This window comes from Lipotes vexillifer, unplaced genomic scaffold, assembly GCF_000442215.2.
Source record: "Lipotes vexillifer unplaced genomic scaffold, Lipotes_vexillifer_v1.1 scaffold382, whole genome shotgun sequence".
In the NCBI taxonomy this organism is placed as follows: Eukaryota; Metazoa; Chordata; class Mammalia; order Artiodactyla; family Lipotidae; genus Lipotes; species Lipotes vexillifer.
In genome coordinates, this window is record NW_006780611.1 from 3,022,103 (window position 1) to 3,043,837 (window position 21,735).

Sequence of the window (21,735 nt, forward strand, 5' to 3'; positions counted from 1 at the left end):
GGGGAAGAAAAACAAAAATCGTCATGATGGGGCAGTATAACAAATGCAGAAAGCAAAACTGTATATAATACGTGACTACTACGTTTAAAAAAACTGCCGAGAAAAGATGAAGAAACATTAGCATGCTTCCACAGTGGCTAGTTGTGTCAGGGGGAGGGTTTTCTTTCTCTAAAAAGTCTCTGCAACATACTCTCAGGGTGAAATAAAAGAATATAAAATTTTAGAAAATAAGCAGTGAAGGAGGCCCACTGGGAATTTAATCGTGGTCTAAGGTTTATCTACAGCAGTGCAACTGGTGCCAGCCAAGGGGGCCTTGATGTTCAGTGACCCCAGGGCAGGCTTGTACTTTGCACGGCAGGCTTCTCTGCACTCACGGTTAAGTACAAAGAGGTCTGCGGAGGAGCTAGGTTAGCATTTGGAAAGCTCGATGCTCACACAGCGAGAGGAAGCCAATGGCTGGCCCAGGACACCGTCCTCATGTCACAAAGCCTGGTCTCCCAGGGCCCAGAAAGAAGCCAAAGCCCAGCAGCCGCGCTGAGTGGCCACCCCAGGGCACCACGGCCCTCTCCTCGTGGTCATTAACAAAAGGTCACGGAAAACTGGCCAGGAAACCTTGAGAATATACTCCCCACGCTTGGGATGCACCAGGCCAAGCTCCAGAAGGCAACTCGCAGGCTAACTTTTACTTTTTGAGTTGCTTCCAGAGGACGTAAAACTCAGGGCAATTACCAGGCAATGCTAGACCCGTAAAGAAGAGCCTGTAAACCCAGGGCACAGCCGTCAGGACGGCCAGGACGTCTGCCAGGAGCTCTCAGTACCTGTCCCCCGGCACACCCACGAGGCGTCCTCACCCCCAACGCTGCTCCTGAGTAAAGAGCAGCAGGTGCCCTGCCGGGGCGCCAGGGTCAGTGAACCAGACGGCCCCGCCCTGCCCCACTCAGGGCATTCACAGGGGGAGGAGTCAGGCAAGGACGGCGACTCATTCAGTGTCCCCGTGCACCTGGGGGTCCTGCAAGGGCATGGGGTCGGCACACGAGCAAGGTCCGGCGGGGGTAGGTGTCCCAGTGCCTACTGTGACTCTGCCTCTCCCACCCCCACTCAGGTCTGGCAGCCGCCATCACAAGCAATCTGAGATCCCACGTCTACCCTGCCCTTTGCCCTCTGCCCTCCGCCTGGTAAGGAGGCCTGTGTAACCAGGGGCAGGGGTCGAGGCAGAGCAAGTGCACGTGCTGGGGAACACATCGGGCCCCGCCTCCCAGCAGGCCCACCCAGAGAGCCCAGAGGGGCCGGGCCACATCTGGGCTGTGAAAGCGGGCCAGCAAAGAGCCGATGCCACCCCTCCTCGCCCAACAACGATGAACTCTGTCCTTCCCAGGGCAACGCTGCCTGGGCCTGGCGGACCCCAGGAAGTGTCACCACGGAAGGTCCACGCACGCCATGTGAGTCGCAGGCCCTCCCCTGGGCTTCCCGTCTCGCGCACATGCAGGGAGCCAGCTCCTGCCTGCGCGGCGGCCTCAGCTGGGCCCCTCCTCTGCTGGTCTCTCCTTCCTGCTCTCGCCCCTTGGGCTGACAGCAATCTAGCCTTTCATTTAATGCACAGGTGAACGAGTCCCTCCTTCTGCCCTCAACCCACACCTACGGGGAAGCCCAGCCCGAGTGGCCCAGGCAAGAGGCAAGCGCACGATGCCTGCACAGCCCCTTCGGTCACCAGACAGGGGTAAAGCCCAGGCTTTTGAACAGAGGGCCTCCTGAGGGCAGGTGAACAAAGGTCATCAGTAGATTCTGCGGCAAAAAGAAGCCAGAGCCTGAGCACGGCTGAGGGACCCCAGCCCCGTGCCACAGCCTGATGGCCGGCGGGCGGGAGGGCGCTCTCCCCTGTGTCCCCCATAGCCAGCCGCCCAGGGCGTGTGCAAACGCGGAGACCCTCTAAACGCCACCAGCTCCACGTCCCACACAGCTGCCAGCTCCCAGAGCGGCCTCCTGAGGGCACATCCCGGCGCCCTCTGAACATGCTGGCCTGGCCTCCCCTCCCTGCCTGGGGCTGCCCCTCCTCTGCGCTCCCGCTGCCCAAGGTGCTGAGGAGCTGGATGGCCAGGCCCAGTGCAGGTGACCAGCTAAGTGGCCACAGAGACACACCTCAGGGATCGTCACTCCCTTCCCAGCCCCGTCAGGACGCCCAGGCTCTGAAGCCGGCGGGGCTGGGCTGGAGGCCGGACGCCTCCTTGCCCTCTCCGTGCGCCCGGGGCCACCGCATAGGGACACATCCTGTCCCCTCTGGGTCTCCTCCAACAGCCCCCTTGAGCCTTCTGTCCAGAGGCCAAGGATGTCAGACAAGCTGCTTCAGGTCACAGTGCAGATAAAACATTCATAAACGCATCATTTTAAAGCTGAGCACAAATGGCGACAGAGCTATTAACCCTCAGTGTAACCCTGCACGAGGCCTCCAGCCTCCTCACCTGAAACGCGTGCACACGAGACCCTGGACACCCAGCCAGGGCTCCAGCAGCCCCGCTGTGGGGGCGGGGGGGACGCGGGGAGCGCCCGCGGCAGTGTCGGCCGGCGCCGTGACTCCGCGGGAGCTGGAACCCGGGAGGCGGGGGCACCGTGTCAGGGAGACGCAGAGCCGCAGGAGCACGTTCTAGATGCTAACCCCTGTCATTTCTGCCCACGCACCCCAGTTCCACAGCCAGAGCCCAAAGACCAGGTCGGATGCCAACGCCAGGCCCGGTCCTTAGATGTGGGCTGCACGTGTGTCCCCAGGGGTCTCTCCCTCCTCAGCTGTTCTCTGTGGTTCGGTCCCTCACCGGCTGTTCCTGGTCATCCCCTGGGTGCACCTAACCGGTCGCTAAGGGACAGGCGGCCTGTCCCAGAGTCCACAGCCTGCCAGGACTGGGGGTCGGTGGTGCACCTACAGGGAAGTGACAAGACGCGCAGACCCCTAGCAAGGACTGAGCAGCACAGGTCTCACTCAGCCTGAGCCAGGCCTGCAGAGGGAAGACATCTCCACAGTCCCCAAGCCCTGAATAAGTTCTGATAAACCCATCCTGATGGAGACATGAAGCAGGGAGCAGGGGGTACAGCCCTCTTCCAGCTGGAGCAGGGGGTACAACCCTCTTCCAGCTCCTCCCCGCAAACTCAGCTGGGAGCACAGTCTCACTGAATATGCTCCCTTCCATAGCCTTCCCCGGCTGACAGTGATCTACGCCTGCTTCCTGGAGGGGGGCCCACGTGAAACGCTCACGACCTCAAACCTTAATGGGCTTATGAAAAAGTATGTTGTAAAGCGACCTGCTTCTCCAGTCTAATTAGATTAACCCAATCCGTCAGGCTCACCGCCGCCTGAGTCACTGAGAATTGCGCTGCAGAACCCTGAAGGTTCAGGAGGGCCGCGCGGCTGGCATGCTGCTCGGCACCCTGTGGGCTCTGCACTGAGCGCGCCCTCCACTACCAGGCACCGCAACCCACACTCCTGTGGGCACCGCGGAGTGTGAAGGCCCAGGGCCAGCTTCCGGAGGAGTCGAAGAGCAGGTCCCAACGACCCCTGGAAATGCAGGACCACGGAACAGAAGATGGAGCCTCGGGAAAGCCTGCACATCGTCTGAACGCAGCACCAGTCGCTAAGGTGGCGATGACCCAAAGACGAGGCTGGACAAGCAACGGGGCAGAGCCTGCAGCTCCGAGCCCTCCTGCACGCCTGGCCCCTCCGCCGCGCCCACACGAACACCTCGGCAGGATGCCCGGCCGCCCCGCCAGCTCCTCCCCTGGGCCCCAGGGCTCCATCCGCCACTGCCCAGCGGGAGGATGCGGGGCTGGCGAGAACCATAATGGAGAGCTGAGCGCCCGGCGCCTTCACCAGAGCCCCAAGGCGGCCCTCACAGCAGCAATGGGGACTCTTCACGGGTGGGATTCAAGGTGCAGCCACAGTAGCAGGTCATGCTGCAGGTGGGATTGGCGGTGTGGCCACAGCTCCAGGTAAGCATCACAGGTGGAGCTAGAGGCGTGGCCACGGGAGCAGGCTCTGTTCTCTTTTACGGACAGGAAACCAAGGTTTGCAGAGGTCAAATCACCATCTGGGAACAGAGCTGGCCCACCTCCGCGGATGAGACCGTAGGCCTGCCACCCCTCACGGCCCCTGTCCTGTCCCAGCCCCCAAACACCCCGGGAACAACCACACCCAGCACAGACCCTGCAGTGCAAGCCGTGCCCACCTGCCTCTTTCAGCCTTGGAACATGCTCTCCCTCCCGTGCAGGCTGCCCTTGCTTCGCTCCGAGCCGGCTCTGTGCCCAGTCCTCCACAAGGACTCCCTGTGCACCCTCCGACCCTCAAGGTCCCCTCGGGAAGCCTCCTCAGCAGCCCGGGGCAGAGTGCGGTGCCCCCCAAGTCCCCGGCGCCTACTTCATTACTTCCGTCACAGCGCTCCCTGCCCGGGCTGTAACTGCATCACGTGTCCACCTCTGCCCCTGGCTGCAGACCCCGAGGGGGCAGGGATGCTGCCTCGAATGTCTCAGTGGAGTCCCGGAGCCCCACCCTGCCCTGTTTTTGGTGCACCAGGGTTCACATTGTACTTGGTGGGCAGGCAGCTGGGTGGAGGGAGGGAGGGAGGGAAAGAAGGGCGGATAGAAGGAAAGACAGATGCCCACAGGACATCAGAAGATACGCCCCCTTTGGGCTTAGAAAAGTGTTATTAGTAGAACTTGCATATCCAATGAGAACTTAAATACAATTCCATGGACTGACAGGCTGAACTCCAAATTCAAAGTTATTTCTGGGAAGGCACACACCCCCGCATCCCAACCTTTGCAAAAAAAATTTTTTCATCTGAAAGCATTAGTGGGTACCAACACCGTGCTCACTCTGTGTGGACATCAAGGACAGGTTTGAAAACTCAAAGGCCCCAGTTGAGGGCTTCATCTGCCGCAGGCCTCCACAGCCCGCCTCTCCGCCGACAGCTGCCACCTCCTGCCACCGGCCTGCAAGTCTCCGGAGCAAGTGCCAGGCCTCCGCCGGCTGGCCAGGGCCCCTCCCCTCAAGGGCCAACAGGCGTCTCCAGCACAGGAAGCCCGACAGGACTCCTGCCTCCCACGCCCTCTCCAGTCTATCCCACCCCATCTTGCCCAACCCAGTAAACGCACCTGAACCATCTCCTGCCACCGAAACACGAATGCGTTAATTGTCTCCTGCTGCTTAACAAACCCCATGAACCGGGGCAGGACAGGCATCCCTTATCTTGCCGTCTGCGCGGCTCAGACCTGGCTTTGGCTGGGTCTTCTGGCTCAGGGCCTCCTCTCACAGGCTCAGCCCAGGGCCAGCTTGGGGCCGTGGTCATCTCATGTCCCCAGGCTCGTGGCTGATGGCAGCCTCGGGTCCTCCCCTCTGGGCAGCTGACAACGCGGCAGCAGCTCCCCTCGAAGCAAGCCAGGGTGGGAGCAGAGAGACGGGTCACAGTCTCAGAGGTGACATCCCCACACGCTTGCTGGAACCCCTTGTAGAAAGTGAGTCACCACCTGTAGCCCACACTAGGGGGCGGTGCCCGCAGGAGGGCAGGACACGGACACCTGGCAGCAGGCACCACTGCAGGCCCTTCCAGAAGCATCCCCCGACCTAGCCTCGTCTCTCACTCTTCAGCCCGTCCCTCTGACTCCACCTTCAAACTTCAGGGTGTACATAAAGTCTGGAAACACCCGTACTGTACCCTTCACCAGATGTCCCAGCCTGGAGATGCCTGGGCATCGGGCACAGTCACACGCGGTGCCTGATTATTGCAGATCCAGCTCCGCTCGCGCCTCTCGCCTGGAGCCTGTGGGCCTCTCCACACGGCCCCCACCCCGTCCCGGCCGGGCTCTCAGGACGCCGTTAGCCTGAAATGCTCTTCCCTGAGAGCCCCTCCCAAAGCTCCCGTCACACAGCAGCGCCCCTGCAGGGCCACCTCCTGCGGACCACCTCCCTCCCCACCGCTGCCCCTGGCTGCACAGCCCTGCGCCCCCCCCCCCCCCCCCCAACCCCTGAGATGCCTGCACTCGCTCTTCCTCCTGACGGTGCCGTGGCTCCCTTCTTCCCTCTACAGGCATGTACCACGCTTCATCGTGCTTTGCTCTATTGTGGATCGCAGATACCGTGTGTATTACAAATGGCACGTTTGTGGCAACCCCACCCTGAGCAGGTCTCTTGGCGCCCGTTTTCAAACAACATTCGCTCACTTTGTGTCTTTGTGTCACATTTTGTTAATTCTCACAATATTTCAAATTTTTCATCATGATTACATTTGCTATGGTGATCCGTGATCAGTGATCTTTGATGTTACTACTATGACTTGCTGAAGGCTCAGGTGATCTTTAGCATTTTCTAGCAAAAAAGTATTTCTGCGCCCCCCCCCCCCACACACACAGCCAGGCCCACCTTCTCCCCAGGGTTTGCTTGGGCTCCCTGGCCAGGAGGCGGGCTCTGTGAGATCAGGACCCACCTCTTCCGTGGCTGGGTCCCCAGCGCCGAGGACAGGGCCGGGCCCACAGCAGGCGCCCAACAAACGAGCACTGACTGTGACTCCGGGGCCTGGCCAGCCACAGGGGTCCCACACCGCCGGGCTCCTTCCCGGGAGGCCGGGAAGTCTGCTGAAGTGCAGGGGCAGCCTCACTTCTGGAGACAGCTTGCACGCCACCTCCAAGGACAGGGAGGCTGCACCAATGGGGAGACTTCACCTAAAATGGTGCAAACGGCCATGTCTGCCGCAGCAGACGAGACATCTCAGGATCAGAGCCAGCTCAGGGTCTCAGGGCATGCAGGGCTCTGCGGCAGCCAGCGGGGGCCCTGGCATGTGAGGGGGCAGCTGGCAGCTGGCCTTCAACGGGCCCGGAGGCCCTGCCCTGCCCCCTGCCCCTGACTGGTGCGGCCGGGAGCTGTGAGACACGGGGCCGCATCTCAGAAAGGGCCCAGCTAGGCCCCCAGGACCCTGGAGGAGCTCAACACACAGCCCTGCCACCGCATGAGAGCGGAAGGCTGCAGCTCGGTCCCCTGCCCTCACACACAGGGAGCTGTAGGGTGCCAGCTCCTCAGACCGCAGTCCCACCGTCCCCGCACATGGCAGAGTGCTCGGCCAGGGCCGGGGATACGCGGATGGCGGGGGCCCAGGTGGTGGGACCCTGCTTGGGCCACACGCCGCTGGAATGACGCAGAGGCCAAGTCACTTGAGCTCCGAGACCCCAGTTCCAATTTCTGTAAAAACTGGTTGATAACAGTGACAGCCCGGCAATAGAACCCAGAATTTGTACAGCTCTACAGTTTACAAAACACCGGGGACAGCGGTGTGGGAAGAAAAGGGCTCTTACCCAGCGCCCACCGTATGCATGGTGCTTTCTAAGCTCCGCGTGGGAAACACCCAGTTCCCCACGAGTCTGACTGGCGTGGCCGTGTCTGCCCCTGGGCCCGAACAGTGGTGCAGCTGTGCGGCCCACGTGGCCCACGGGCCCAAAATGCTGCCTGCCTCGCCCTTTACAGGACCTGTCTGCCTATCCTTGCTTTAGAAACGCCTCCTTAGTCCCAACAGCAATCCTAGGAGCTGAGCTTCAGGACACTGGACCTGCCCAAGGCTATGAGGACAGCGCTGGGCTAGGATGGAGAGTCCGTTCTGCCAGAGTCCCAGAGGTCACAGTATCCACGGGGCTTATGTGGAACATAAAAACAAATCCTTATGTTCCATTTGGCCACAGAAGAGCGATTCGGAGCTTTATTGGTAGAAAATGCCCTCCTGCCACTTCCCTCTGATGGCGTGTGTGCCAAGAGCCAGGGCCAAGGGCCGGGAGCACCACCCCAGGCTGCTCTGAGGCTCGAGTGAGACGGTCCTGCACCAGAAGGGAGGGGCAGTGAGAAAGGGAGCAGCTCGCCAGCTAGGCCCCCAAGTGTGTGTGTCCACGTTTCCTCTCCTGTGTCAACAGCCGGCCCCTAAAGACGCACTCGGGGACACGAGCAGTACATATGCATTCTTAATTAGAACTCCAGGGGCCTTTAGACGCCACTAAGAAGGAATCTAATAAATGCTTTAAGCCAGTGAAGCCACCTTGCAACACTCACCTGGCAAAAGGAAGTTTTTCCTTTTCTTCTAACACAATCACTAGGTTGTGGGAAACGTCAGCCTCCGTGGGGACCCTCAGCACGCCCTCACCTACCCAAGCCGCAGTCCTCGGGATGGGGCGGGGGCCACCGCCGTTCCGGAAGTCACACACATCGTCACCTCTGCGTGGACACGAGGATGCGACGCCCCCTCCCCTGGCCCGGGGCCCTGGCTCCAGCAGGGCTCAGGCCCCGAGTATCAGCCAGTGATGGGAAGACCTCAGTGAGAGCCGGAATGGGAAGGAAGGAAGTTACTAGAATGTAGAGAACAGATAGCACCGTTCTGAGAACCTGGCTCTCACATTTCCATTCCAGAAAGCTGCTGACGTTCTTTTTCACTCCAAGACAGGTCCCAGCGGAGCACACCCTTCTGAATCAGCCTCGGGGCACCGGGGAAGGAGGGACAGGGGCAGAGCTGTCCACCACCCGGCGCGCCCACCTCTTCGGTCAGCTTGGAAATGCCCGGGGTTTCCCACCGCGGCCCCCTCCCTGCACAGGCGCACCTCTCGGAGGACAAGGGGCTCCAGCCAAGTCCATTTCCTCACATTCTCCCCAGGACTGGCTCGAGTCACTGCCCCACAGGACCTGCACCTGCTCGCTGCTGCCCGATGCCCACGGACCCTGACCTGCCGGCTGCTGCCCGATGCCCACAGGTCCTGACCTGCCGGCTGCTGCCCGATGCCCACAGGTCCTGACCTGCCGGCTGCTGCCCGATGCCCACGGGGCCTGACTCTGCCCACTGCTGCCTGATGCCCACGGTCCTGACCCGCTGACTCCACCAGTCCCTGCCAGAGCAGTGTTGCATGCAGCTACTCTGGGTGGGCCTGTTCAATATAAATCTCAGTGAACCAAAATGAAAACTAGAAATTCAGTTCCCCAGTCACACTGGTCATATTTTTCGAGTGTAGAAAACCTACGTGTGCCTAGAGGCTCCCCTCTGGGTGGTCCCGTCATCCTAGAGCCTTCTGCTGCCCTGGGGCCTCTCTCCCTGGCTCGCACTCTGGTGCGTCCTCTCCTGCCCGGGGATGCCCTCCTCCGGCTGCCCGGCCTCTTCCTCTGACCTTCCCTAAGCCACGTCAGCCACGCCCACGAGGGCCTTCCTTTTAAAGGCCGAGTAACGTTCCAGTGTGTGTGTGTGTGTGTGTGTGTGTGTGTGTGTGTGTGTGTGTGTGTGTGTGTGTGTGCGCGCGCGCGCGCACATATATATAGACACACATACGTGTATACACACACAATTTCTTTATCTTTTCATCCATCGATGGACACTTGACTTGGGTCGTTCCATATCTCGGCTGCCATGAACATGAGGGTGCAGATACCTCTGTGAGATAATTTCATTACCTTTAGACAAGTTCCATAAAGTTGCAGGATAAAAAAAAACATCAATATACAGAACTCGGTTGCATTTCTATATACGAACGATGAACTGTTGGAGAGAGAAATTAAGAAAACCATCCCATTCACAACTGCATGAAAAGCAAAATGCTTTGGAATAAATTTAACCAAGAAAGTGAAAAATCTGTTCCCTGAAAACTAAAAAACACTGATGAATGAAACTGAAGAAGACATAAATGAATGGAAAGACTCCTCACTTGTGGACTGAAAGAATCAGCTGTGGAAACGTCCAGGTTACCCAAAGCGACTCAAGGCATTCCCTACCAAAATTCCAATGGCATTTTTCACAGATATTGAACAACAAACCTAAAATTTGTATGGAACCACAAAAGACCCCGAACAGCTAAAGCAACCTTGAGCTGGTCGACATTCTAGTGCCATTTAGGAAAAAAGAAATACAAACCAGGAAACGCACTTCGATCTCCCATCTTTCAGGAAATCAGCAGGTGCCGACCCCTCTGGCTGTCTCCTCCCAGGCAGGTCCCCTGGGTGGGTGGGGGGACAGTCCCACTCACAGTGGGGGAGGGGGGCTGCCGCACCGCCGACACCAGGAGAAGCTCACGTGGTCCTCGCCCGCATGGCGGGACTGCAGCCCCGGTGCATACACCCCAGAGAGCGAGCAACTGGGGGGCCAGGGACCCTCCTCAACAGCGCACAGGCACACCTACTCCCATGGTCTGGGAGGAGGTCAAGCGGCTCAGACAGAAGGGCGGCTTTTGTCCCAGGAACTGCCGGAGGAGGAGCTGGCCCGGGGGTCGGGGGTTGCGGTCCCTGTAGTCGGTCGCCTGTGCCCACCAGGCCTCCAGACACAAAGTGCAGCCAGGGACGCAGGGAGGGAGCGCAGCCCTAGGACCCACCTCTGCGCCCAGGGTGCCAGGAGGGACGCACACGCTCCCCAGGACTCCGGCCGCTGCCGGGAGACGCCCGAGGAGCAGCCCTGGGCTTCGCAGGGACGCAGAGGCCCACGAGCCCCGAGCCACAGCCACCGTCCGGGGCCCACCCACGTTACAAAAATATAGAAGCCGCATCTGTGGCTGTCTTTCCACAGGAAAGCAATTCCAGAGAAGGTGCGTGAAACCAAAGACCCCGAGGGAGGCCCGCTGAGGCTGGAACGCAGGCCTCGAGGGGCGAGAGCTGAAGCGCCACTCGGTGCCCGCCAGCAGGCAGGGTGCCCTGGAGCCCAAGCCCCCGAAACGCGCAGCCGAGCCCTCCGCAGCCCAGGACTGGCCCCCCAGGCCCTCAGGGCCGGACCCAGAGGGCCGGGCTCGGCTTCACTGTCCAGGTGGCAGCAGGAGGCGGCAGGTGTGGCCTGGAAACACCCGCATGCTCTCCCGTCAGCCCCGTGGGGCCCTCGCTCACTAGGGAGGGAGCCCACGCCTCCTCCGCACGGAGCGGGGGCGTGGAGGGGAGCCCATGAGAGGGGAAGCAAGGGCTGGGAGGACACGGGGAGGACGGAGCACATCCCGGCTGCCCCGACGGCCTCAGCCCTGCGGCCGTGGACCCACAGCACAGCACAGGGGCCCAGAGTTTTCTCTCTCATTTGAGGTCCTCAAAATCCACGTGTCGGCTCCAGCTATGGCGGGTGGGACGCACCCTTTCCACCAGCTCCCTCTGGGAGCTGGACCGGCTGCTCAGCCACAGCAGCCTCCACGGCGGCCCACGCCCACGCCCTGCTCGCATGGGGCACGTCACGCACCCAGGGAGCAGGGTTCACCTCCCTGCTCTTCAGGCTACTTCTGGATGATCTGCGCTGTTTAATTGCTTTTTTTCCTCCTTGTAACTGATGCCCCTCATTTATTTTTGTGCCATCATCTAGTCCACGGCCTGGGACAGATTATGGAGAGCCTTTTGTTGACACATGTCCCAAGAGGATTTTGAGCTACATTGCTTGTAAGGGATTAAAGAGTTACTGAAACCTGTAACAGTCCAGCTAATAAACACCCTAGTTTAAGGGAGAGTAATCACCCGATTGCCATCCTACGATTAACTCTGTATTTTCACTGCCAGAAGATGCAATACCATTTCATGGTTACTTGGGCCTGTAAAATAGAAATACCCCCAATTTTTAAGATATGAAAAGGTTTATGACGAGGGTACCGTCAGTTCAACAATCAGTCCATGGTACAAATGAGTTAATTCATAACAAAATTTAATTTCAAGAAAATTAACTCAATAAAGTTGCCACAACTGTGCTTCAAGTTTTGACATCTATTAAGAGCTTTAGTGATAGTGGTGCAGGGCCACAGACGCGCAGATCCATCTTCTGCTCCGCAAAATGCGACTGACTTAATACCTAACTTGTTCATAATGGGGACGGTACTACAGGGGACTCTGTGATTAATGAGGGGGGTCAGGACCTCAGTGTGACCCAGCACCAGTGGAGAGCGCTCAAAATTTACGGGATACGAAGTTTTGTTTCCTGCGACGTAACTGAGACCTGATCGATAGCACCAGGCCAATAGCCACTTTAACCAAACAGCCCCCAGAAACGGCTTTACGTTCCAGGAAACGTGAGTGGCTAGAAATTCTGTAGCTGTCAAGTACCTACGAAAGCAAAACCAAAGTGGGGGATTTGGATGAGGCTACTGACCGGTCATAATTTCTGTAGCCAACACCATTAGAACATACAGCTGCAAAAAGGAAAAGCAAAGTCACAACACAGGGCTTCAGAGCCACAAAAACAGCCACAGACCCCGCGCCGGGCACATGGGCACACAGGCAAACGGGCACACGGGCCAGCGTGAGGAACAAAGCTCTGGGCTACTGTTCTCGATGACCTGGGAGAAATGTGCTCAGAACTCAAGGCTGGCGGGCATGGGGGCCAGCAGGGCAGCAGCTCGAGGTCCCCATCCCACGGGACGATCGCGCCATCTAGACCAAGGGCTCCACTGACAAGGAGGCCAGGGGGCGAGGCCCTTCCAGCCTGCTCGGGGCCTCGGGACCCCACCGCCGTCTTCGTGGATGTCCATGCACGGAAGCCCAACCCTGCGCCTGGGGCTCCTGCTGCCCCACAAAGAAGCCCATGGCCTGGGGCTCCCTCTCCCAGGCTCCAAAGGCAGCTGCCCCGTCCAAGGCCCACAAAGGGCTGGTGCCCAGTGCAGGAAAACCTTGCCTCCCGGAGTTAAGAATGAAAGCCAGACTCCAAGGGGACGCCACTCCAAGTCCACACAAGGTGCCTGCTCACCGCGAGGGATGAGGAAAGGCCAGCGTGGAACCCCCGGCACGGCCTCAGCCTCGCCTCAGCAAACATCTCCAAGAAGCTGGAGAGGCGTCAGAATAAGCAACGTGACACTCAAGGGAACAAAGGTGGTTTGTTCCAGAAAACGCTGTGGAGAGGAGGAAACTTCACACACACTGAATCTGTCGGGGACTTTTAAAAATCTTTATCATGAGTGACTCAAAACACAGACAAGGTGTGAGTCCTGAGCGTGAGTGTGTGTCCGGGAGATGCAGCTCAGAGTCTCGCTGGAGTTACACCTGCCCCGGGGCCCTGGCCAAAGTGCAAACTGCACAGCGGGATGAAATCCAGCTACAGGTAAAACTACAGAAAGTTCTTTGCCCTGTCCTACATCTAGTCAAACGACAAGAACACCAGAAGTGGACTTTAAACAGACCACATTTCAATGGAGAGGATGCTTCGAAGGCCAACTCGAACACAGCAAACGGACCCAGAGCAGAAGGCGGCAGGAGGTGAGGTGCCGAGGACGTGGCCCGGCCCCTCGTGCGGGTAGGACCTGGCCCGGCTCCCGCCACGGGCACCCTGCGGGAGGGAGGGGTGCAAGGGGCGCTCACCTGGTAGGTGTCCCACAGGCGGATGGTGCAGCGCAGGGGCACCTCGCGCATCAGCAGGTTGTTCATCCAGCGGAAGGCGAACTGCAGATACCTCACCTCGTGCTGGTCCAGGTGCCGGTGGACTTGCCCTGTGGGGACAGACACAGGCCCCGCGGCTGTCAGCAGAGCCCCTGGAGGTCTGCCCTTTCCCTGAGGCCCCGGGCCCACCTCGGAACCCCTCCAACCAGCCGAGGCACCGCCCCCAAGGAGCACGGATGGAAAAGGAACTTCCACCCCAAGACCTCAGACTCTCTTCCTCAAGGAATACGGGTGGTGACGGCAGTAGCGGTAACTAGGACCACGACAGCTCCCATGGGCGGACTGTGCACCCCGTCTGGGATGCCCTGAGCCCCACCCCAGGAACACGGGCAGGCCCAGTCCTGCCATACAGACGGCGGCACTGGTCCGAGAGGCCGGCGGACGCTCGGGGGCACGCGGCGGGGCTCAGCCGAACTTCACCCGTCTGGCCCACAGGCAGGTCCACCAGATACGGGCTGCAGTCCTGAGAGAGGGGATGGCTTCGACCTCGTGCCAGCCCGGGTCCCACGGGCTCCCGGGCCCGGCCAGTGAGGGGGCAGGCGGGCCCATCCCTGGACCCCAGGTTTGGGGCTTCTGTGAAGACAGCAGGGCCCCTGGGGAGAACCAGGCCCGAAGCGCCATCTCCCACCGGCCACAGAGTCTCTCCCCGTCACGGCGCTCCACGGCTCAAGCCCCCAGCGTTCCCTGCCCAGGCCTCTCTGCTGGGCTCTCAACAACCCGCGGGAAAGGCTTCAGAGCTCACTGGAGCTCCGAGGTCCTGGGACCCTGGAAGTGCCCCTCCAAGGAAGCAGAGACTCTGAGGGTCATGGTGACTGTGCCCCATTTTCCCAACATTCTGCCCTGGGAAGAGCCACTCGAAGGGCCAGGGGAGGACGGGTGCTGCCTTATAAAACAGGCAAGTATGACCTAATTATCCAGACTGGGGACTGGGACGTGCCCACCCTGACTTCTGTCCACCAGGACCCACGAGTGTGGCCCAAGGCCCCGTGTCTGCACATGGCCAGAGTCACTGGCTCCTCCCGTGGTCTTACCCTCCGCTCCCCGCCTGCCCTGAGAGGCAACCCTGAAAAAAGTGTACAGCTCCTTCAGTTCTCCTAACAAAAGTTCTAGAAGCAGCAAACAAACAAGCGATAGCCAGGGGATCAGGGAAGCGCGAAGCCAGCTCAGAGGGCTGCAGTGTGGGCCGACAGTGACCTCAGGGGTTCCCAGACGTCATCCTCATCTCGGCGGCTGTTAAAACACAGCTTTCTCGGGTGCATCTCGACTTTCTGGATCAGAATCTTCCCAGCGGGATCTGAGTTTCTGTGTCTCCAGAAGATTCTTACGTCAGCCACACACCTGTGCTGGGAGCCCTCTCAGGGACAAGTTACACAAGGACTCGGCACCCGGGCCCCCAGAGGCAGGGGAAGACGGGGCTCCAGCCTCTGACGTAGGGTCCGCGTCCCAGGAGGAGCTCCCCACGCAGGGCAGGGCTGGCTCTGTGGTCCTCTCTACAGCTCCTAATCAGCTTATGTTGTGTTAAATAAATACACTTACTTGTTAACTTCACATCACGATCCAAAACGGTCCCCTGCTGCTCCAGCGGAGGATGAAGTGGGAGCAGAGTCACAGCACAGAGCCTCCACGGCGGCAGCCCCGGCAGAAACGAGCCACACGGCTTGTCACCGAGGAGAGCCCTGGGGTCTGCAAGGGGTAGTGTCCTCCCCGTGTCCCCAGCTTGTAAGCTCGGGGGGCCGCCTAATACCACAAGGGGGTTCCTCTCAAGACGTCGTGAGGGCCCCGTGCATGGCCCACAGTTCGAGAGACACCAGCTGGCAGACAAAGAAGGACCAGCTGGGCCAGAACCGCCCTTCTCGGCCCCCAGCCCCGGAGCACTGCGCCCGCTCGGGTGACACTGTGTGCCCGGCGAGGCCCCACCCGGGCGCCGCCCCAGTCCCTCCCCCCGCGCCAGCCTCCCTCTTCCTGGTTCCACAGCCTCCTCCCCGGACCCCGTGTCACACTGCCTGGGCTTCGCTGCTTAGGGCCGTGCCCGCCCCAGGACGTGAGCTCCCCCACAGCAGGTGTGGTGCCTGAGACCCCTCCGCACCTGCAGCCCTGGGACACACTAGGTGCCCAGTAGGCGTGAGCCAGAAGACGGGTGAATGAATGAATGAATGAGGGAATGTATGAAGTTAGAAAATGGGTAACTGAACACGTGAATAAACCGCCCATTTCTCAGTCACCCCCCCCCCCGCCATTTCTCCAAGACGAGATACTGTGGAGCTTTCCGGCAATGCAATGGGACGTCCTGTTCTTTTTAAAGAATTAAGATTTATTTCTAAGCTGAAAACAGCAGCAGCTACAAAGCCGGAAAGTTCCGTGGGGCCCTGAGTGGCCCCCTGTGCCCGTTCCCCAAGCTTGGCAGCCGAGGCGGGGGCACCGACGCAAGCACGCTGGCCAACAGGAAACGCAAATACCATCAACACCTGAAAACCGGCAGTTCAGAAAATGAAGCAATTTACTGAACAAAGATCTTTTACACAGAAACAGGGGAGTGAGCTTCCACGAGTGCAGTCGGCAGCGGGGGCAGAGCGGGCGGGAGGGCAGTGACAGCTCCGAAGAGAAAACCGCCTCCTGAATACAGAGCGCCCAAAGGAGGGGGACCCGGCAGGGGCCGCTCCCAGGACAGGCCTGGACGATCAGGGGCTCCAGCACCCGCCACTCACTAGCCACTGAAACTCTCCGGGACACATGGGCCGAGGACAGAGCAGCGGGCGGCAGGCCGGCAGGGCCAGGCATCTCCTGCCCAGGCCCGCGCGGGGCGCCGACGCCACCCACGCCAGGCGCTCACTGGGTGTTGATAATCGGGAAGGCGGGGCGACTCCGAGTTCACCCTCGCGGATTCAGGTGGCTTTTCAGGGGTTGTGGAGCCCTGGGTGTCCCTGTCCCGCGGTGCCCGTGGGGCGGGACCTTGTCTGGACCCAGGGATTGGCACAGAGCCAGGCCCAGAGTGTGGCGTGTGCCCGGCACATTCGCGGGTCGAGTGGAGTGACGGCCGGGGCTGGATGCGCTCGGAGGCGGGGGCAGGGCGGTGGCATGGAATGAGCCGCCCGCAGTCCCCCAGCCACGTCCCTGCGCCTGCAGTGCCACTGGCCTCCTCGGCTGACACAGAAGGTCACCGTTTACAAGCGGGGAAAAGAAGCAACTCTAATAAGTGCCCGGGAGGCACGCGACACCTTTCTAACGTGAACTGGCGAGCAAACTGATATGCAAACTTAAACACATATTTCCGGAATATCTGTCACTGAAGAAACCTAACCAAACAAGTAAAAATAAACCCCTTCTCTCCTCCGGCAGTCCCACCTGAGGCCCGCCCCACGAGGCTCTGGCGGATGCCACCCTGTCTCAGGCTCGGCCAGAGGAGCCCATCCCAGCCGGAGCGCGAGGACCAACGGCCCACTGGGCAGCTCCCACCCACGGAACCTGTGCCCACGCGAGAAGCAGGCAAGGTGGCCCATCCGGGGGTGCACGCGGCAGCGGCAGACTCAGGACTGCCCTCTCCGTGTCCTGAAATGACCCCACGATGCCAGATGCGCCCACAGACCCGCCCAGTATCTCCAGGTACCAGCACCCTGGGCACAGCTGGGGCCTCTGCAGAGCAAGGGCCACAGCGTCAACCCCACGAGGACATGGGCAGAGGCTGCTCATTCATCAGCTCTTTCCGGGAAGCTCTCGGGCGTCTCCATGTACCCCACCGCCTTTGACAGTGAAGCTACAGAGGAGACATGGCCGGCGTCCTGCCCTCCACGAGCTCAGCAATGTGCAGGAGAGACAGAAAGAAAATGCAACTTTGAGCCCCCGAGTTGTCTATTTCACCAGAGTTACCGACTCTCAGTGTCCTGAGGGCCTGGGCTTCTCTTCTGCCCGACGCAGGCCCGAGCTCCCGACAGCAGCGAAGCAGGCAGCCCCGGGCCCACCTGGTGGGGATGCGAGCCTCGTCCGCCAGGCTCCGACCCACGACCAGGCCACCCCAGCTAACAGGAGCAGCCACCCCAGGACCGCGGAAGGCACTCCTTGGTCACGTGGAGGTGGCTGTTTCTCACTGATGGCCTGGCTTCTCCGCAAGCCACAACGAAGAGTGATATGGCCACTGCCCCCGCCCACCTCCTAACGCACACAGTGAACTTCTGGAGAGGCCGCCTCCTGCTCTGAACGTATTGAAAAATGGACGCCTAAACTCCAGCCGTTACTTTCCATTTATATACATCGGAACGCAAATGTGTGTGCTGGAAAGATTCTTATCAGCAAGTGTGAGCAGATGCTCTGTCACTGATAAAGGTAACTCAGTTAGCAGTGACTCTGGATTTGAAATTTCCATTTCACTGGCAATTAGAGGGGACATGGAATGAGTGAGGAGGCAGATGTAATTATTATCATCTTTCAGGCTGAGGAGACGTTTTTCCATCAAGGCCTTCTGAGGCAGACCCCGCCACAAAGGCACAGGAAGTGCCCATCGCCCAGCACGTGCCGGAGGCTTATCCCAGCACCTGAAACAGCGCGTCTGCAGGCTGGAAATTCTGCTGAAACACCTTGTCTTCTTTATTAAAAACCAAAAGAAATTACACAAACAGATTATGTCCCAAGATTTATGCTAAAAAGGAAAAAAAACAAAAAACACGTATCCCGTTGACTTGCCACGAAGAATAGGCACTGCTTAGATTTATTTGCCCCAAGAGTGAACCTAACTGCTCACACGTAGATACCTGACAAGGAAAACCGCCCCAAGCCACCCCCGACCCACTTCTGCTGGGCGAGGCCCGAAAAGGCTTTGGTTTGGGGTGGGGGGGTGGTGGAGATTTCAATCCTCTAATCAGTTAAAAAGATACAGAAGAACAAAAACAAGAGCCAGTGACAGGGAATGCAGGCCTCTCTGCAGCCAAGGAGGCCTTGTCCTGGGCTCACCCACCCTCCTCGTCTGCCAGGTCTGATGGACGGTAAGAACAAACAGCCAGAAAAAAGCATCAGCCCCAAACAGGGGCAGGGCCGAGCCGCACGCCCAGGACCCCCGGCTGAGGACCCAGGGTGCAGGGCTGTGCCAAGGGACAGGAGGAAGGAGCGGGACGGAGGACGACACCCAGGACGCCCGGTCCAGCAGCTCCTGGGGGAGAAGCGTCCAGGGCTCCCTGCTGCAGACAGACCTGCCATGGCCACCCCCAGAGGCCACCAGGAGGACAGAGCTGGGAGGGGACCGGGCGGGCAGACGGGGGGAGTGACGGAAGCAGCACAGGACCCAGGACCCGTGGCTCCCCTCCCCAAGCACACAACACGCTCATGCAGGGAGCGCGCCTGTCTTCTTCCTGAGGCAGAGCAGAGCCCGGGTCAGACTGGAGAACAGTAGAGAGACCTCGGGTTACAGCATCAGGAGAGCTGGGCTCAGATCCCAGGTCGGCTTCCAGAAGGTTCTCCAGGCTCTCAGCACCTCCAGGCCCTCCCTGGAACAGGGAGAGCCCCAGTTCCCTCACAGCACCCTCTCGGGAAAGTCCCGGGGTAGCGGCTGCCATACGGTGGGCATGTGACACAGGTGCCAGACCAAGAGGAGGGAGGAAGGGCAGCTAAGCCTCTTTCCAAAAGGAAATCCACCAGGGAAGCTCTGAGCAGGCGAACAAGGCCTCCGCTGAACAGGGTGCCTGCTCTCGGCCGCCGCAAGGAAGCCCCCGAGAGCAGACGCAGCTCCCAAGGCCTCGGGCCACAGGCCCATGTCAGGCTCCCCACAGACCCCTCTCAGCCATCACAGCGCAGTGAGCAAAGGGGCAGAGGGAGAGGACTCAGGACATGGGGACCTAGACAAACAGTGGGAAGGCGGCCAGGCTCTGGGCAGGGGCTCTGCCAGGACCTGAGACCAGCAGATGCATTGCCCCTCCAGCCACAGGGGACACGCGTGTTCTGACGGGGCCACAGGTGACAGCCCCTGGTCCCAGGGTCTCAGGGTCGGGGCTCGCAGAGGCCAGACCTCAGGACACGACAGGAGCTGGGCACCGAGCTCCATCATGCCCACGTGAGGAAGCCCCAGTAAAAACTCTGGACGCGTGGGCTCAGCGGGTGAACACGTGAACCGTGGAGGGCGACAGGCCCTGACCCCAGGGCCGAGAGGAAGCGCCGAGTCCCCGGGCCCCTCCCGCCTCATCCTGCACTCTCTCCCCCGGCCGGCTCTCCTGAGCTCTGTGAGCTTGCTCCAGCGAGCAATCAGGCCTTGGGGCCCCAGGAGCCGCTGCCTTTATCACTGACGGGTCACAAGTGCGGGCGGCCTGGGGACCACGGGCGTGCGGCTGGCGCTTCCCGGAGAACTGCGCCCTTCACGGGGGTCTGACGCTCACCCTGGCAGGGAGTGGCAGCGCTGGGCTGCGGGGCACCCACTTGGCACTTGGTGTACAAGCAGAGGACTTCCTCCAGCATTAAACGACCCTGAGGGTTGAGATCCAGACAGACATCAGGGCAGGGGCCAAACTGCAGATACGTTCTCCCCAGATCACTCCTCCAAGCCTAGCTCAACACCCAGGCCAGGCCGCGGGGTCGCTAGCTTGTTATATAGGAGGAAGAGGGCTGGCGGTGACAGCGGGTCGGACCCTAGAGGCTGCCGCCCGTTTGTAACGTGGGCAGTACACGCCCAAGAGGAGGTCACACCAGGCACACCTGGCCTTGGGGACAGGGACACCACCACACTCTCAGGACCCCAGCATAAACAGGAGAGTGGGATGGAATGAAGCCTCCCAGCAGGTTGTAAAGAAATAGCGTTTATCTGGCACCACACACACCACCTTTCCATCTCTAGAGAGGCATTAAGTTCTACTTTTTCGACAGTAACATCATCCAAAATATGAGTTCTTCTGGAACTACACAGAACTGAAGCGACGAGCTATGAAACCATGCTCCCTTCACAGATGTGTTCACAAGCGTCTCAACGAACACCCCAAACTGGGGCTGTTTCCACAGAGCGCAGGAGACGGAGCCCATGTCGTGGGGCACCGACTGCTCCACAAGCCACGTGAGGGCTCCCTGACCCTAGCCCTGGCCACGCCTAGAGAAGAGAGGAAGTGGATGCGACGCCAGATCTGGTGGATGGACCTCAGCTCCACCCCCCCACACCCATGCAAGGTTCCAGAGGGGACACAGGGCGGGGCTGCTGAGGCGTGCAGAGCTCAACGAGCTGCACTGTGGACAGATCTCAGCTCGCCGTGGACAGGAGGCCAGCCCTGACACCACCCAAGTCTGCAATGAAATCGAAGACGTACAGCTTTCCCAGAAGTCTTCCCTCTCTCCCGATGCACTTTAAGACTGAGAATCCGCCACAAAATATGTGTGTGAGTCTGACCTGGATTTGAGACTCCCCATGCCTGGTACTGGCTGGTCCCTGCCTCCCCACATTCAAGACTCAGCTCAAGCATCACTGCCCTTTCGGAGCCTTTTCTGACCTCTCTCCACCCTGGAGCTGACCACCCCCCCCTTCCTCAGTGCCCCTACCTCGACTCCTAGAGAGTGCCTGTGACACTCTGGTGGCCTTGAGGTTTGCATGGCTGGGTGCTCTCTGCACACACGCAGCCGCTCCTGGCCTGGCCCTCGGGATGAGTGAACAGTGGGGCTCGTCCTCCCAGGGGACACCTGTGTAAACCAAAGACTCAACAGTGGGTGCCATGAAGGCAGCTTCCCCAAACATCCACCTGGGGCTCCTCAGGCATGAGCCGGCCAGCCAGGTGACCACGGTGCAGAACGGGGGACCTGGGGCATGAACACCGGGCATCTGCCCGCCAGGAGGCCAGTACCCACACCAGGGTCTGGGCTGCCCTGACCAGGCTGGCTGACAGGCCAGCAAGTGCTCAGGGGGCCTCTCTGAAGGCCCCCCCAGGGCTCCCAGGGCTAAGACAGAAGGGGTGCACCAGGGTTTCGGGGCACCAGCACGCACGCACGCGCGCACAGTCTTAATGAGCCGGTGAAGCCCCGTGCTACCGGGAAGGGCTGGGCTCTTGTGAAGCAGGGAAGGACCGAACCAGGGAGACGGGTGTTTGAGACTCTCCTGGAGGCCCTAGTTCAACCCTCAGCTGCTCGGCCAGCCCAGGGGCATCTGAAATGAGGGGGGCTCAGTGGAGGCTCCGGAGGCCAGGCGGGGCTCTGCAGGGACCTGAGTGGCAGATAAGCAGAGGCTGCTCTCCACCAGGGGACGACCAGGAGGAAGACAGCAGCCTGCGGCTGACCCTGCTCGCCTACAACCGAGACCCGCAGCATGTTCCAGGGGCCGGGCTGCTCCCGGGAAGGAGCCAGCCCTCCCCGCCCCCATCCTACCTGCTGAGACCCCCCAGCATGGCTGGATTTCCTGTCCCAGCCGCCCTTCCCAG

The 21,735-nt window shown here is 60.2% G+C and overlaps 1 protein-coding gene across 2 annotated transcripts in view; it reads right to left on the reverse strand.

Moving 5' to 3' along the window:
• Window positions 1–21,735, reverse strand: part of TBC1D22A (TBC1 domain family member 22A) — a 324,171-nt gene that overhangs the window by 72,486 nt on the left and 229,950 nt on the right. For both annotated transcript variants that reach the window (XM_007453900.1, XM_007453901.1), the window contains one exon: window positions 13,292–13,419. In XM_007453900.1, coding sequence (XP_007453962.1) covers window positions 13,292–13,419 — 128 coding nt within the window. The remainder of the gene's footprint in view (window positions 1–13,291; window positions 13,420–21,735) is intronic.